Source organism: Staurois parvus, unplaced genomic scaffold, assembly GCF_062004578.1.
Source record: "Staurois parvus isolate SC_StPar_1 unplaced genomic scaffold, SC_StPar_1.0 ptg000582l, whole genome shotgun sequence".
Taxonomy (NCBI): Eukaryota; Metazoa; Chordata; class Amphibia; order Anura; family Ranidae; genus Staurois; species Staurois parvus.
Genome location: NW_028318378.1, coordinates 1,378,629 through 1,395,343, shown reverse-complemented (window position 1 = coordinate 1,395,343; position 16,715 = coordinate 1,378,629). Strand labels below are relative to the sequence as shown.

Below are 16,715 nucleotides of genomic sequence, written 5' to 3'. Positions count from 1 at the left end.
ACAGATGATATTTTCTCTCATTTCCTTGATTTAGAGTGGAGATCCAATCGATATAGAATTTGAGGTGAAAGCAGAAGAAGAAGAGGCGTATGTGAGGGATGATCAGCAGTCTATGGAGGAGGATGGAATAACGGGGACATTTATAGAGGAGGACACTCCTACAGAGATCAGCACAGGTGGGTCATGAACACTAAATCCATTCCTCCACCCATACTGCTCACTGATTGGTCCAGAGTAGGGCGGGGACTGGGTGATATCAGCCTGTAATCCCCTGGTCACTTTCCTGAGCTGTGTTCCCCATCCTGTATTCCTGGATTTCTCTCGGATAATCTTCCTTCTCTGTGCTGCAGACACAATTTATGTCTCTAGACTGGATTTATGGAGGTTCTGGGCTTCAGCTGGCAGAAAAATGTTGATTTTTACTCTAAGCATTACATAATGTAGGCACCCAGGACATGTGACTGGGGTCTCCTGCCTTGTGCCTGACTCCTCCAGGGGACCTTCTCTGTTATCTGCTGGCTGTGCCGGGTGGAGGGATATGTCTGTAGTGTCTCAGACCCAAGTCACTGAGTGCAGTCTCAGGAGATGGGAGGCAGCGGTGTGGGACCTACATATTTACATAGTTAGTCTGGCTGAAAAAAGACATTCCATCTAGTTGTACCATTAAAAATAAAAGTTATAATCCGACACCCACAGCTGATCCACCAGAAGGCAAAAACCCAGCAAAGCACGATCCAATCTGCTCCTGCAGGGAAAAAATTCCTTCCTGATCCCCGAGAGGCAATCGGATATTCCCTGGATCAACTTTCCCTATAAATGTTATATCCAGTTATATTCTGTGTATCCAAGAAAGAATCCAGGACTTTCCTACAGCAATCCCCCCCTTATGTATTATACATGGAGATCATATCCCCCCTTATGTATTATACATGGAGATCATATCCCCCCCTTATGTATTATACATGGAGATCATATCCCCCCTTATGTATTATACATGGAGATCATATCCCCCCTTATGTATTATACATGGAGATCATATCCCCCTTATGTATTATACATGGAGATCATATCCCCCTTATGTATTATACATGGAGATCATATCCCCCCTTATGTATTATACATGGAGATCATATCCCCCTTATGTATTATACATGGAGATCATATCCCCCTTATGTATTATACATGTAGATCATATCCCCCCTTATGTATTATACATGGAGATCATATCCCCCCTTATGTATTATACATGTAGATCATATCCCCCCTTATGTATTATACATGGAGATCATATCCCCCCCTTATGTATTATACATGGAGATCATATCCCCCCTTATGTATTATACATGGAGATCATATCCCCCCTTATGTATTATACATGGAGATCATATCCCCCTTATGTATTATACACGGAGATCATATCCTACCTTATGTATTATACATGGTGATCATATCCCCCCCTTATGTATTATACATGGAGATCATATCCCCCCTTATGTATTATACATGGAGATCATATCCCCCCCTTATGTATTATACATGGAGATCATATCCCCCTTATGTATTATACACGGAGATCATATCCCCCCTTATGTATTATACATGGTGATCATATCCCCCCCTTATGTATTATACATGGAGATCATATCCCCCCTTATGTATTATACATGGAGATCATATCCCCCCCTTATGTATTATACATGGTGATCATATCCCCCCTTATGTATTATACATGGTGATCATATCCCCCCCTTATGTATTATACATGGAGATTATATCCCCCCTTATGTATTATACATGGAGATCATATCCCCCCCCTTATGTATTATACATGGTGATCATATCCCCCTTATGTATTATACATGCAGATCATATCCCCCCCTTATGTATTATACATGGAGATCATATCCCCCCCTTATGTATTATACATGGAGATCATATCCCCCCCTTATGTATTATACATGGTGATCATATCCCCCTTATGTATTATACATGGAGATCATATCCCCCCCTTATGTATTATACATGGAGATCATATCCCCCCTTATGTATTATACATGGAGATCATATCCCCCCTTATGTATTATACATGGAGATCATATCCCCCTTATGTATTATACATGGAGATCATATCCCCCCTTATGTATTATACATGGAGATCATATCCCCCCCTTATGTATTATACATGGAGATCATATCCCCCTTATGTATTATACATGGAGATCATATCCCCCTTATGTATTATACATGGAGATCATATCCCCCCCTTATGTATTATACATGGTGATCATATCCCCCCCTTATGTATTATACATGGAGATCATATCCCCCTTATGTATTATACATGGAGATCATATCCCCCCTTATGTATTATACATGGAGATCATATCCCCCCTTATGTATTATACATGGAGATCATATCCCCCCTTATGTATTATACATGGAGATCATATCCCCCCTTATGTATTGTACATGCAGATCATATCCCCCCTTATGTATTATACATGGAGATCATATCCCCCCTTATGTATTATACATGGAGATCATATCCCCCCTTATGTATTATACATGGTGATCATATCCCCCCCTTATGTATTATACATGGAGATCATATCCTCCCCTTATGTATTATACATGGAGATCATATCCCCCCTTATGTATTATACATGGAGATTATATCCCCCCTTATGTATTATACATGGAGATCATATCCCCCCTTATGTATTATACATGGAGATCATATCCCCCTTATTTATTATACATGGAGATCATATCCCCCCTTATGTATTATACATGGAGATCATATCCCCCCTTATGTATTATACATGGTGATCATATCCCCCTTATGTATTATACATGGAGATCATATCCCCCTTATGTATTATACATGGAGATCATATCCCCCTTATGTATTATACATGGAGATCATATCCCCCCTTATGTATTATACATGGAGATCATATCCCCCCCTTATGTATTATACATGGAGATCATATCCCCCCTTATGTATTATACATGGAGATCATATCCCCCCTTATGTATTATACATGGAGATCATATCCCCCCTTATGTATTATACATGGAGATCATATCCCCCTTATGTATTATACATGGAGATCATATCCCCCTTATGTATTATACATGGAGATCATATCCCCCCTTATGTATTATACATGGAGATCATATCCCCCTTATGTATTATACATGGAGATCATATCCCCCTTATGTATTATACATGGAGATCATATCCCCCCTTATGTATTATACATGGTGATCATATCCCCCTTATGTATTATACATGGTGATCATATCCCCCCTTACGTATTATACATGGAGATCATATCCCCCCCTTATGTATTATACATGGAGATCATATCCCCCCTTATGTATTATACATGGAGATCATATCGCCCCTTATGTAATATACATGGAGATCATATCCCCCCCTTATGTATTATACATGGAGATAATATCCCCCCCTTATGTATTATACATGGAGGTCATATCCCCCTTATGTATTATACATGGAGATCATATCCCCCCTCATGTATTATACATGGAGATCATATCCCCCCTTACGTATTATACATGGAGATCATATCCCCCCTTACGTATTATACATGGAGATCATATCCCTCCCTTATGTATTATACAGTTGTGACCAAAATTATTCAACCCCCACTGAAATTGAGTGTTTTGGCCAGTTTGACATTGCTTTTGATCATTCAGTCATCTTGCTTACATTTACATTAAAGAGGCACTTGTAGGTCAGACAAATATAACATAACAGTTATAATGAAATAACCACAAATGTCTTTTCTGTGCTCACAGCATTATCAGTTTTATTCAACCCCCAAGTGACATTCAATCTTAGTACTTAGTACAGCATCCTTTTACAGTTATAACAGCTTTTAAACGTGAAGCATAGCTTGACACAAGTGTCTTGCAGCGATCTACGGGTATCTTCGCCCATTCTTCATGGGCAAAGGCCTCCAGTTCAGTCACATTCTTAGGCTTGCGCACTGCAACTGCTTTCTTTAAGTCCCACCAGAGGTTCTCAATCGGATTTAAGTCTGGTGACTGCGATGGCCACTCCAAAATGTTCCAGCCTTTCCTCTGCAACCATGCTCTAGTGGACTTGGAGGTATGCTTGGGATCATTGTCCTGTTGAAAGGTCCAACGTCTCCCAAGCCTCAGGTGTGTGACGGACTGCATCACGTTTCCATCCAATATCTCCTGGTACTGAAGAGAATTCATGGTACCTTGCACACGCTGAAGCTTCCCTGTACCTGCAGAAGCAAAACAGCCCCAAAGCATGATTGACCCTCCACCATGCTTCACAGTAGGCAAGGTGTTCTTTTCATCATAGGCCTTGTTCTTCCTCCTCCAAACATAGCGTTGATCCATGGGCCCAAACAGTTCTAATTTTGTTTCATCAGTCCACAGAACACTATCCCACAACTTTTGTGGTTTGTCCACATGGCTTTTGGCATACTGCAGTCGACTCTTCTTATTCTTTGGAGACAGCAAGGGGGTACGCCTGGGAGTTCTGGCACGGAGGCCTTCATTACGCAGTGTGCGTCTTATTGTCTGGGCTGAAACTTCTGTACCCACATCTGACAAATCTTTTCTCAGTTCCTCAGCAGTCACACGGGGACTTCTCTCCACTCTACGCTTCAGGTAGCGCACAGCAGTCGAAGTCAGCATCTTCTTTCTGCCACGACCAGGTAGCGTTTCAACAGTGCCCTTTGCCTTGAATTTGCGAATGATGCTTCCTAAGGTGTCTCTTGGTATGTTTAACATCTTTGCAATCTTCTTATAGCCATTGCCCTTCCTGTGAAGAGAAATCACCTCTTCTCTTGTCTTCCTGGACCATTCTCTTGCCTTCACCATGTTTGTAACCACACCAGTAAATGTCTAGAAGGAGCTGAGTATCACAGTCATTTTAAAGCTGCCTAATTGGTGCTTATTATGCTTGATTGCTGCTCGGTGACATCCACAGGTGTTTTCAATACCTGATGGAAAGCACCTGTATGAACCTCTGTTCTTCAGAGTGGTAGTCTTTAAGGGGTTGAATAATTGTGGCAATGAAGAAACCACATAAGAACCATTTACTACTGTATTACATAAACAATTGATGTCATTTTAGTTGCATTTGGGTAGTTACAACGTCCTTGTAGGATTTGATTCTGAATACAATTCCAAATGTACACTATAGTCCCTAAACCCCTTTACAGCATTGGGGGTTGAATAATTTTGGTCACAACTGTACATGGAGATCATATCCCCCCCCCCTTATGTATTATACATGGAGATCATATCCCCCTTATGTATTATACATGGAGATCATATCCCCCCTTATGTATTATACATGGTGATCATATCCCCCCTTATGTATTATACATGGAGATCATATCCCCCTTATGTATTATACATGGAGATCATATCCCCCCTTATGTATTATACATGGAGATCATATCCCCCTTATGTATTATACATGGAGATCATATCCCCCTTATGTATTATACATGGAGATCATATCCCCCCTTATGTATTATACATGGTGATCATATCCCCCCTTATGTATTATACATGGTGATCATATCCCCCCTTATGTATTATACATGGAGATCATATCCCCCCCTTATGTATTATACATGGAGATCATATCCCCCCTTATGTATTATACATGGAGATCATATCGCCCCTTATGTAATATACATGGAGATCATATCCCCCCCTTATGTATTATACATGGAGATCATATCCCTCCCTTATGTATTATACATGGAGATCATATCCCCCCCCCTTATGTATTATACATGGAGATCATATCCCCCCCCTTATGTATTATACATGGAGATCATGTCCCCCCTTATGTATTATACATGGAGATCATGTCCCCCCCTTATGTATTATACATGGCGATCATATCCCCCCTTATGTATTATACATGGAGATCATATCCCCCCTTATGTATTATACATGGAGATCATATCCCCCCTTATGTATTATACATGGAGATCATATCCCCCCCTTATGTATTATACATGGAGATCATATCCCCCCTTATGTATTATACATGGAGATCATATCCCCCCCTTATGTATTATACATGGAGATCATATCCCCCCCTTATGTATTATACATGGAGATCATATCCCCCCTTATGTATTATACATGGAGATCATATCCCCCCTTATGTATTATACATGGAGATCATATCCCCCTTATGTATTATACATGGAGATCATATCCCCCCCTTATGTATTATACATGGTGATCATACCCCCCCTTATGTATTATACATGGAGATCATATCCCCCTTATGTATTATACATGGAGATCATATCCCCCCTTATGTATTATACATGGTGATCATACCCCCCCTTATGTATTATACATGGAGATCATATCCCCCCTTATGTATTATACATGGAGATCATATCCCCCCTTATGTATTATACATGGTGATCATATCCCCCCTTATGTATTATACATGGAGATCATATCCCCCCTTATGTATTACACATGGAGATCATATCCCCCCTTATGTATTATACATGGAGATCATATCCCCCCTTATGTATTATATATGGAGATCATATCCCCCCTTATGTATTATACATGGAGATCATATCCCCCCTTAATCTCCTCTTCTCAGTAGAGAATACATTCAGTTCCTCTAATCTTTCCTCATAGCTGATCTCCTCCATGCCTCGTATCAGTTTGGTTGCCCTTCTCTGTACTTCCTCCAGTTCCCCAATGTTCTTTTTGTTAATTGGAGCCCAAAACTGAACTGCATATTCCAGATGAGGTATTACTAATGATTTGTACCCAGGGGGGAGTGGGGGTGATATCTCTCTCTGGAGTCTCTACCTCTCCTAATACAAGAGAGGATTTTGCTCACTTTAGAACACGCAGCTTTTCATTGCTGCCATTATTAGGCTGGTAATTTACCAGAACCCCAGATCCTTCTCCACCATTGACCCCCCCCCCCCCCCCAGATCCTTTACCATTGACCCATCCAGATCCTTCTCCACAATTGCCCCCAGATCCTTCTCCACCATTGTCCCCCCAAATCCTTCACCATTGTCCTTCCAAATCCTTCTCCACCATTGACCCCCCCAGACCCTTCTCCACCATTAACCCCCCAGTTGTACCCCCCTAGTATGTATGATGCATATTCTTAGCCCCAAGTGCAGAACCTTACATTTATCACCATTAGCCCTCATTGGCCCCATAGCCCCCCAATTACACAGAGCATTGAGGTCGGCTTGTAAGTTGGAGACATCCTGTAAGGACGTTATTCCCCGGCACAGCTTGGTGTCATCTGCAAAGACTGGAATGGGATTTATAATCTCACACCCCATATTGTTTATATATATATTAATAAGTAAGGGTCCCAACACTGATCCCTGGGGTACCCCACTAATAACACTGAACCCTGGGGTACCCCACTAATAACACTGAACCCTGGGGTACCCCACTAATAACACTGAACCCTGGGGTACCCCACTAATAACACTGAACCTTGGGGTACCCCACTAATAACACTGAACCTTGGGGTACCCCACTAATAACAGTGAACCCTGGGGTACCCCACTAATAACACTGAACCTTGGGGTACCCCACTAATAACACTGAACCTTGGGGTACCCCACTAATAACAGTGAACCCTGGGGTACCCCACTAATAACACTGAACCTTGGGGTACCCCGCTAATAACACTGAGCCTAGGTCTACCCCATTAATGACACTGAGCCTTGGGGTACCCCACTAATAACACTGAACCTTGGGGTACCCCACTAATAAAACTGAACCCTGGGGTACCCCACTAATATCACTGAACCTTGGGGTACCCCACTAATAACACTGAACCTTGGGGTACCCCACTAATATCACTGAACCTTGGGGTACCCCACTAATAACACTGAACCTTGGGGTACCCCACTAACCCCTTCCATATCGGGCACTTTTACCCCCTTCCTGCCCAGGCCAATTTTCAGGTTTCAGCGCTCTCACACTTTGAATGACAATTGCGCGATCATACAACATTGTGCCCAAACTAAAATTTGGGGGTTATCTGGCCTACAGTGATTGGTCACAGCAGGTCACTTGGTACTGACAATGGGGCCGGTACACAGATATGTCATTGGCCGTGTCCGAGGTACATGGCCGGTGACAGATCACGCTGCTGCACGGCTCTGCAGGCATGCAAAGTGCACATACCTGAAAGTATGCCATATGGCTTCTACCCAGAGGAATGAGGTGCTCGCCCGGCCACCATCTGGCCATAGGCTGGGTGGGAACCAGCTAATAAGACTGAACCTTGGGGTACCCCACTGATAACACTGAACCCCGGTTTCCCTGCTAATACTGAACCCTGGGATACCCCACTAGTAACACTGAACCTTGGGGTACCCCACTAATAAAACTGAACCTTGGGGTACCCCACTAATAACACTGAAGGTTGGGGTACCCTACTAATAACACTGAACCTTGGGGTACACCACTGACACCCCCAGACCATTCAGAGTATGAATCATTAACCCCTACTCTCTGAATACGATCTTTTATCCAGTTTTCTATCCATTTACATTCAGATTTTTCCATCCCCATAGACTTTACCTTACACATTAGCCGTGTGTGGGGAACTGTGTCCAAGTATACCACGTCCACCGCCACCCCTCTGTCCAAGTATACCACGTCCACCGCCACCCCTCTGTCCAAGTATACCACGTCCACCGCCACCCCTCTGTCCAAGTGTACCATGTCCACCGCCACCCCTCTGTCCAAGTATACCACGTCCACCGCCACCCCTCTGTCCAAGTATACCATGTCCACCGCCACCCCTCTGTCCAAGTGTACCACGTCCACAGCCACCCCTCTGTCCAAGTGTACCACGTCCACCGCCACCCCTCTGTCCAAGTGTACCACGTCCACCGCCACCGCTCTGTCCAAGTATACCACGTCCACCGCCACCCCTCTGTCCAAGTGTACCACGTCCACCGCCACCCCTCTGTCCAAGTATACCACGTCCACCGCCACCCCTCTGTCCAAGTATACCACGTCCCCCACCACCGCTCTGTCCAAGTATACCACGTCCACCGCCACCCCTCTGTCCAAGTGTACCACGTCCACTGCCACCGCTCTGTCCAAGTATACCACGTCCACCACCACCCCTCTGTCCAAGTGTACCACGTCCACCGCCACCCCTCTGTCCAAGTGTACCATGTCCACCGCCACCTCTCTGTCCAAGTGTACCACGTCCACCGCCACCGCTCTGTCCAAGTATACCACGTCCACCGCCACCGCTCTGTCCAAGTATACCACGTCCACAGTCACCCCTCTGTCCAAGGATACCACGTGCACCTCCACCCCTCTCTCCAAGTATACCATGTCCACCGCCACCCCTCTGTCCAAGTATACCACGTCCACCGCCACCCCTCTGTCCAAGTATACCACGTCCACCGCCACCCCTCTGTCCAAGTATACCACGTCCAACGCCACCCCTCTGTCCAAGGATTTGTTAACCTCCAATCTAACCTGTTTCATGATGGTTTATTCCCAGCTCACCTCTACATGTTGTCTACAGTACAAATTTAAGCTTCCACTGATTACAGAATACTAATACTGAGAGTCCTGACCCTTATACTATATAACTTGTACATTACATACTCCTGACCCCTGCACTATATAACTTGTACATTACATACTCCTGACCCCTGCACTATATACTCTATGTTGTACATTACATCCTCCTGACCCCTGCACTATATACTCTGTTGTACATTACATACTCCTGACCCCTGCCCTATATACTCTATGTTGTACATTACATACTCCTGACCCCTGCACTATATACTCTATGTTGTACATTACATACTCCTGACCCCTGCACTATATACTCTATGTTGTACATTACATACTCCTGACCCCTGCACTATATATTCTATGTTGTACATTACATACTCCTGACCCCTGCACCATATACTCTATGTTGTACATTACATACTCCTGACCCCTGCACTATATACTCTATGTTATACATTACATACTCCTGACCCCTGCACTATATACTCTATGTTGTACATTACATACTCCTGACCCCTGCACTATATACTCTATGTTGTACATTACATACTCCTGACCCCTGCACTATATACTCTATGTTATACATTCCATACTCCTGACCATTGCACTATATACTCTATGTTGTACATTACATTCTCCTGACTTCTGCTCTCCCCCCTCCCCCCACTGCTATATATACACATAATATGGATTCTCTTTTGTTCCCCCATTTCCTCCCAGCTGGACATTTTATATCGGATGATGTGATTGGAGCACAGACTTTTACATGGTGATAATAATGTGATAACATCCACCAACTTTGGACCCTTAAACAGAAAGTGATAATGAGGGAGGAGTCAATACCCCAATGATGGTGGTCTTCAGGATCAGTCCAGTCTTCATCTTGGTTGTTCTCCCCCCATCCTCACTCTCTGACCTCTGGTGGGGCTCAGCCCCGCTGTTCTTCATGACTAAATCATGGACTAAATAAGGAAGTGCAGTACTTCTTGTGTTGGGAAGATGGCGATGAGTGATAGAGGGGGTGGGGACCCTCGTCCTATAATCCCCTCATCACTGTCCCTCCTATAAAAGACAGTTCTGTTTTTTTCCTCACTCTCTGACTAAGGTCCATGAATAAAGAAATGACCTGGTAGGAGATCAGAGGAGCCATTTCCTAGTTCCCTTGAGGGTGGAATTGTAAGCTCCTCAGAGACCAAGCTGCCTGATGTGGGCGGAGTCCTGGTTTGGGGGAACCAATCAGCTCCTGTCTAGTAATCCTCTGTCTTTGTATTTTAGTCCATGGCCAGGAGATGAGGAAAACCTCCGAGGATTGTCTCACTTTGTCTCCAGACTGGAAAGTAGAAGATGAGGACATCACACAGTATAGTCCAGGAGAAAACCCGGCTCCCTCCAATGTCCATCCGGCACCACCCAGTGTAGATGGACCATCGGATTCCTCGTATCCTGAGGAACCTCAGACTGTGCGGGACCGGGCCGGCCTTCCAACAGGGAAGAGCTTCTCCTGTACTGAGTGTGGGAAAGGATTCCGTTATAAATCCAGACTTAATAGGCATAAAATATGTCACACAGGAGAGAAGCCGTATTCTTGTCCTGAGTGCGGGAAATGTTTTTCAAGGAAGTCTACTCTTTACACACATCAGAGATCTCACACGGGGGAGAAGCCGTATTCTTGTCTTGAGTGCTGGAAATGTTTTTCAGAGATGTCTATACTTCATAAACATCAGAGATCTCACATGGGGGAGAAGCCGTATTCCTGTCCTGAGTGCGGGAAATGTTTTTCACAGAAGTCCAATCTTCACACACATCAGAGATCTCACACAGGGGAGAAGCCGTATTCTTGTCCTAAGTGCGGGAAATGTTTTTCACAGAAGTCCAATCTTCACACACATCAGAGATCTCACACGGGAGAGAAGCCATATTCCTGTCCTGAGTGTGGGAAATGTTTTTCAAAGAAGTCTAATCTTTACACACATCAGAGATCTCACACGGGGAAGAAGCCGTATTCTTGTCCTGAGTGTGGGAAATGTTTTTCAGAGAAGCGCATTCTTCAAACACATCAGAGATCTCACACGGGAGAGAAGCCATATTCCTGTCCTGAGTGTGGGAAATGTTTTTCAAAGAAGTCTAATCTTTACACACATCAGAGATCTCACACGGGAGAGAAGCCATATTCCTGTCCTGCGTGTGGGAAATGTTTTTCAGTGAAGTCCCATCTTTACAGACATCAGAGATCTCACACGGGGGAGAAGCCGTATTCTTGTCTTGAGTGCAGGAAATGTTTTTCAGAGAAGTCCATTCTTCAAACACACCAGAGATCTCACACAGGGGAGAAGCCATATTCTTGTCCTGAGTGCGGGAAATGTTTTTCAAGGAAGTCCCATCTTTACACACATCAGAGAACTCACACTGGGGAGAAGCCGTATTCTTGTCTTGAGTGCAGGAAATGTTTTTCAGATAAGTCCAGTCATCACAGACATCAGAGACTTCACACGGGGGTGAAGCCACTTTCCTGTCCTGAGTGAGGGAATTGTTCCTTACTGAAGTCCTGTCTTCCTGTACATCAGGGGTCCCACACAGCCCTGGCGGTGTATTAGTGCCTTGAGTGCGGGAAATGTCTTCTAGATGAATGTTGCTGGACATCCCAGCTCTCATGTGGGGAAGAAGCACACCCTGATATACACCTCAGATATACTCCATGGCTGATCTTCATCATGGAAGAAACAGTTCATAAGGAGATCAGAGGTCCCCAAAGACATGGATGAAGTGTGGGACCGGGTTGGCCATTGATAGCAGGGTAAGAATAAAAATGGAGGCCTGACCAAGAGCACTGGGCTAACTTTTCATTGGGGTGCAGCCTATATGCTAGCGATGGTTTGCACCTAATTGGAAGGGGGTCTGCTGTGCTGGGGGAGGGGTTTATGGGAAGGCTGGAGGAATATATAAACTATGATGGAGGGGGAGGGAGAATTCGATTATAATGAGGAAGATAGATCAGACAGGTCAGTACTTATTGGGGGGTGGAATGGGGAAAGATGGGGGGAGGGCTATGACAGATGGTAAGAAGGTTCCCATGTTACAAATAACCAGTGGAATTGGTACCATTTGTATGAAAATAAAAAATACACAAAATCCATGTGAACAAGGTGTCGGTGAATGGACAAGGTGGCAGTGATTGGACAAGGTGTCAGTAAATGAACAAGGTGTCAGTGAATGGACAAGGTGTCAGTGAATGAAAGTGTTTGTTCCCCAATGCCAGAAGTGTGCCCAGCACAATAGGTGAGTTGGAAGGTTTGGTGCATGAAGAGAACTAGGATTGAATTGGTATTGCTGAATCTTGGCTTCATTCCTCACATGACTGGGCCATTCATATTCCTGGCTAGGTTCTCTTTCGGAGAGACGGGGGAAATAGGAAAGGTGGTGGTGTCTGTCTCTATGTGAGAAGTGATCTCAGAGCGAGTGTGAAAGAGGACCCAGTTGATGGAGAGTGTGATGAGGCTGAAGTATTATGGGTGGAACTGCACATGGGGGGCGTACTACAAAGGTCATCATTAGAGTTTGTTATAGGCCTCCCAGTGTTAATGAGGAAGTGGAGACTCAGCTCCTCCCACAGATGGAAAGGGCTGCAAGGGCTGGGACAGTGATAATATTGGGGGATGGTAACTACCCGGAAAGTGACTGGAGTAATGGTTCTGCAGGAACAGTTAAAAATCAAAAGTATTTAAACCTACTACAGGACTTTTTTATGGTGCAGTTCATAGAGGCCCCAACTAGGAATGATGCTCTGCTGGACCTGGTCATCTCCAACCATGAAGAGCTTATTACGAATGTCCATATAAAAGAACATCTGGGTAGCAGTGACCACAACATGATTTCATTTATTGTTAGCTGTAAACAGCGAGCACATACGGGAAAAATAAAAATGCTCAACTTTAAGAGAGCTAATTTTCCAAGGCTGAGAGATGCTCTCCAAGACTTAGACTGGGAGGAAATATTGGCATTGATGATAACAACACAGAAATGGGAGTTCTTCAAAAAGACTGTATGTGACCACACTGCAAAATATATTCCCATGGGCAACAAGTATAAAAGGCTACAAATCCAACCTATGTGGCTGTCGGCCAAAGTTACAAAAGCGATAGATAATAAGAAAAGAGCTTTTATTAAATATAACAATGAAGGAACGCGATCATCGTTTACACATTACAAAGAATAGAACAGAATATGCAAAAAGGAAATAAAGGCACAAAAAACTGAAAACAAACGACAAAGATATCAGGACGACCCCAAAACATTCCTCCAATCTATGAATAGTAGAAAGGTCCGGTCCCAGCATGTAGGCCCTTTACAGAACCATCTAGAGGGGGGGGGACAAAGAGAAGGACAATGTATGAAATCCCTTCTTCAGCTCTGTGTATACAAAGGAGCATGGGGGGGCTCTTGTCCATAATGGGGGGTGGTACTGACACCCCCCAGATGATCCACATTGGCTCACAATTGATATGATGCAGAAATATTTGTACAGAATAAAGGTGAATAAAGCCCCTGGACCGGATGGCAGACACCCACGGGGCCTTACAGAATTCAGCTCTGTCATCTCACAGCCATTGTTTCTCATTGTTAGGGACTCTTTAATGACTGGCATAGTACCACGGGATTGGTGTAAGGCCAATGTGGGGCCAATATTTATAAAGGGGACAAAATCTTTCCCAAGTAATTATAGACCTGTTAGTGTAACTTCTATAGTTGGGAAGATACTGGAGAGTTTAACCCCTCCCCCTCCTAAGGACTTACCCCCCTTCCTGACCACGCCTCTTTTTGCTTTTGGCGCTGCACTTGTTCAACTGATAATTGCGCGGTCATGCAATGCTGCACCCAAACAAAATTTATGTCCTTTTTTTCACATAAATAGAGCTTTCTTTTGGAGGTATTTGATCACCTGTGCGCTTTTTATTTTTTGCGCTATGAACAAAAAAAGACCAAAAATTTTGAAAAAAAATGATATTTTTTTACTTTCAGCTATAAAAAATATATAGTAAACTCAAAGTTAGTTATAAATTAGGCCAAAATGTATTCTGCTCCATGTTTTTGGTAAAAAAATCCCAATAAGTGTATATTGATTGCTTTGTGTGATAGTTATAGCGTCTACAAACTATGGGATAGATAATGGAATTTACGCCATTTTTTTGCTATACAGCACTGCACTAGTTTTACTGACAATTGCGCGGTCATGCAATACGGTACATAAATGAACATGTAACTAAACTCTTCTTTAAACATAGATGAATCTATCCCAATATACAATAAAATAAATTGTAAAATAAAAATAAAAAAAAATTATATATCAAAATAAATGTCCCAAAAAATAAATGTCCAAAATGTCTCTGTAAAGATGTCTTTCCAAATTCCAAAGCAAACTCGTATCATCTTTAATCATCCAGTATGGAAATTCCAAAATTCTTTGTGAACCTCAAAAAAATAAACTTCTGATAGTGTATTACCTTTATACTGAACATACATGTAAAATAGTGAAAGAACCGTGTATCATGCCAACTGCATACCGTGAGCTCACACGTGAAAAACAATTCCTCTACCAATATATCAATCTCTGAATATGTAAATACACTCGTGACAAGAATCAGAAGAGTGACCATTCCAAGTCCAAACGATGAAACGTGATCACCTCCAAATAGTGAGAATGGAGAATCACCCAAATCTCTAATAGTGAGCTCTACAAACTCAATAATAGTGAACAATAAAGTGCTCTCCTCCAACTGGTGCAACAATGGATCATTCCCCTCTGGAAATAAATCCCAGGCTTTCAGGGGATAGTCACACTCTCCAGGCTTCCTAATGTTCCTGTTGGCACTCTTCCATATTCCTCATCAGGTGAGATAGGAGACAATCAGCGCTATATAGTAACAGAAGTCAATATTTATTGAATATCTTACATTACAATTGAAGAATATCAGCTTCCAGCATTCAGAACAGCTCAGGTGTAGTCCTATGTATAGAGAACCGCATGTTCCAACTTCCAAAATGGCCACCACCACACTTCCGGTTTTGTTTCCAGTAAGTTTGTCAGACGTCATGTGTTCCAATGCGTTTTGGTCACTTCCTGGACTTTTTCACAAGGGATCAAGACGTCTGAGAGGCGGTTCCTTATATTCTGTCATACATCAAGGGCAGGAAATCGAAACCGCCATCTTACTATATGGAAAAATGGCGGCATGTATATCTTTATTCCCATTCCCTATGTCAGGGCTCCCGGTAAGACCAGAGATGCATTAACTGACACAGGGAAACGCAGGCTCAAGTATGGTATAACAATATAATTTATTAAAGGTTATACACAAATATAAATGCACAATATTACAAAACCAAACTTCCAACTGATAACGGAATGTACACAGACAAGAGCAGTCAGGGCTGGTGAGGTGGAGTGGTCAGGCGGGCCAGGTCAGGAACCATCGGGCAGACAAGACACAAAGGAGTAGGCAGAGCAAAGTCAGACGGGCCGGGTCAGGAATAATCAGGCAGACAAGGTACCAAAGGAGCAGGCTGGAGAGTGGTCAGGAATAGCCGAGGTCAGGACAGGCGGAGTTCATTCAGAGTCAGGATCAAAGCAGAATCAGGAAGCAGGCAGGATGCAGGTACAGGGGCTCATGGGAAACATACACCAAGGCACTGACTGCAGGTCTGGCCATTCCTTAAATGCACCTCCTGCAATCAGCCATCAGGTGATGGCTGATTGCAGGAGTGAGCTTCTGGTTGCTGAGAGCACCGGCTGGCCAGCCCTGGTACTGCAGCCCACAAGGCAGGTGAGTCCCACCACCATTGGCAAGTCCATTCCTGACACCCTATACAAACACTGCAATCCCTATACGAGCACTGCAATCCCTATACGAACACTGCAATCCCTATACGAACACTGCAATCCCTATACGAGCACTGCGATCCCTATACAAACACTGCGATCCCTATACGAGCACTGCAATCCCTATACGAGCACTGCAATCCTTATACGAGCACTGCAATCCCTGTGCGAACACTGCGATCCCTATGCGAACACTGCGATCCCTATACGAACACTGCAATCCCTATACGAGCACTGCAATCCCTAT

General features: G+C 43.7%; 1 protein-coding gene across 1 annotated transcript in view; it reads left to right on the top strand.

The window, feature by feature from the left end:
• LOC149450126 (uncharacterized) overlaps window positions 1–16,715 on the top strand; it is a 100,097-nt gene that overhangs the window by 57,568 nt on the left and 25,814 nt on the right. The window contains exon 3 of the mRNA XM_089692357.1: window positions 10,833–12,013. Within this exon, the coding sequence (XP_089548483.1) occupies window positions 10,833–12,013 (1,181 nt within the window). The remainder of the gene's footprint in view (window positions 1–10,832; window positions 12,014–16,715) is intronic.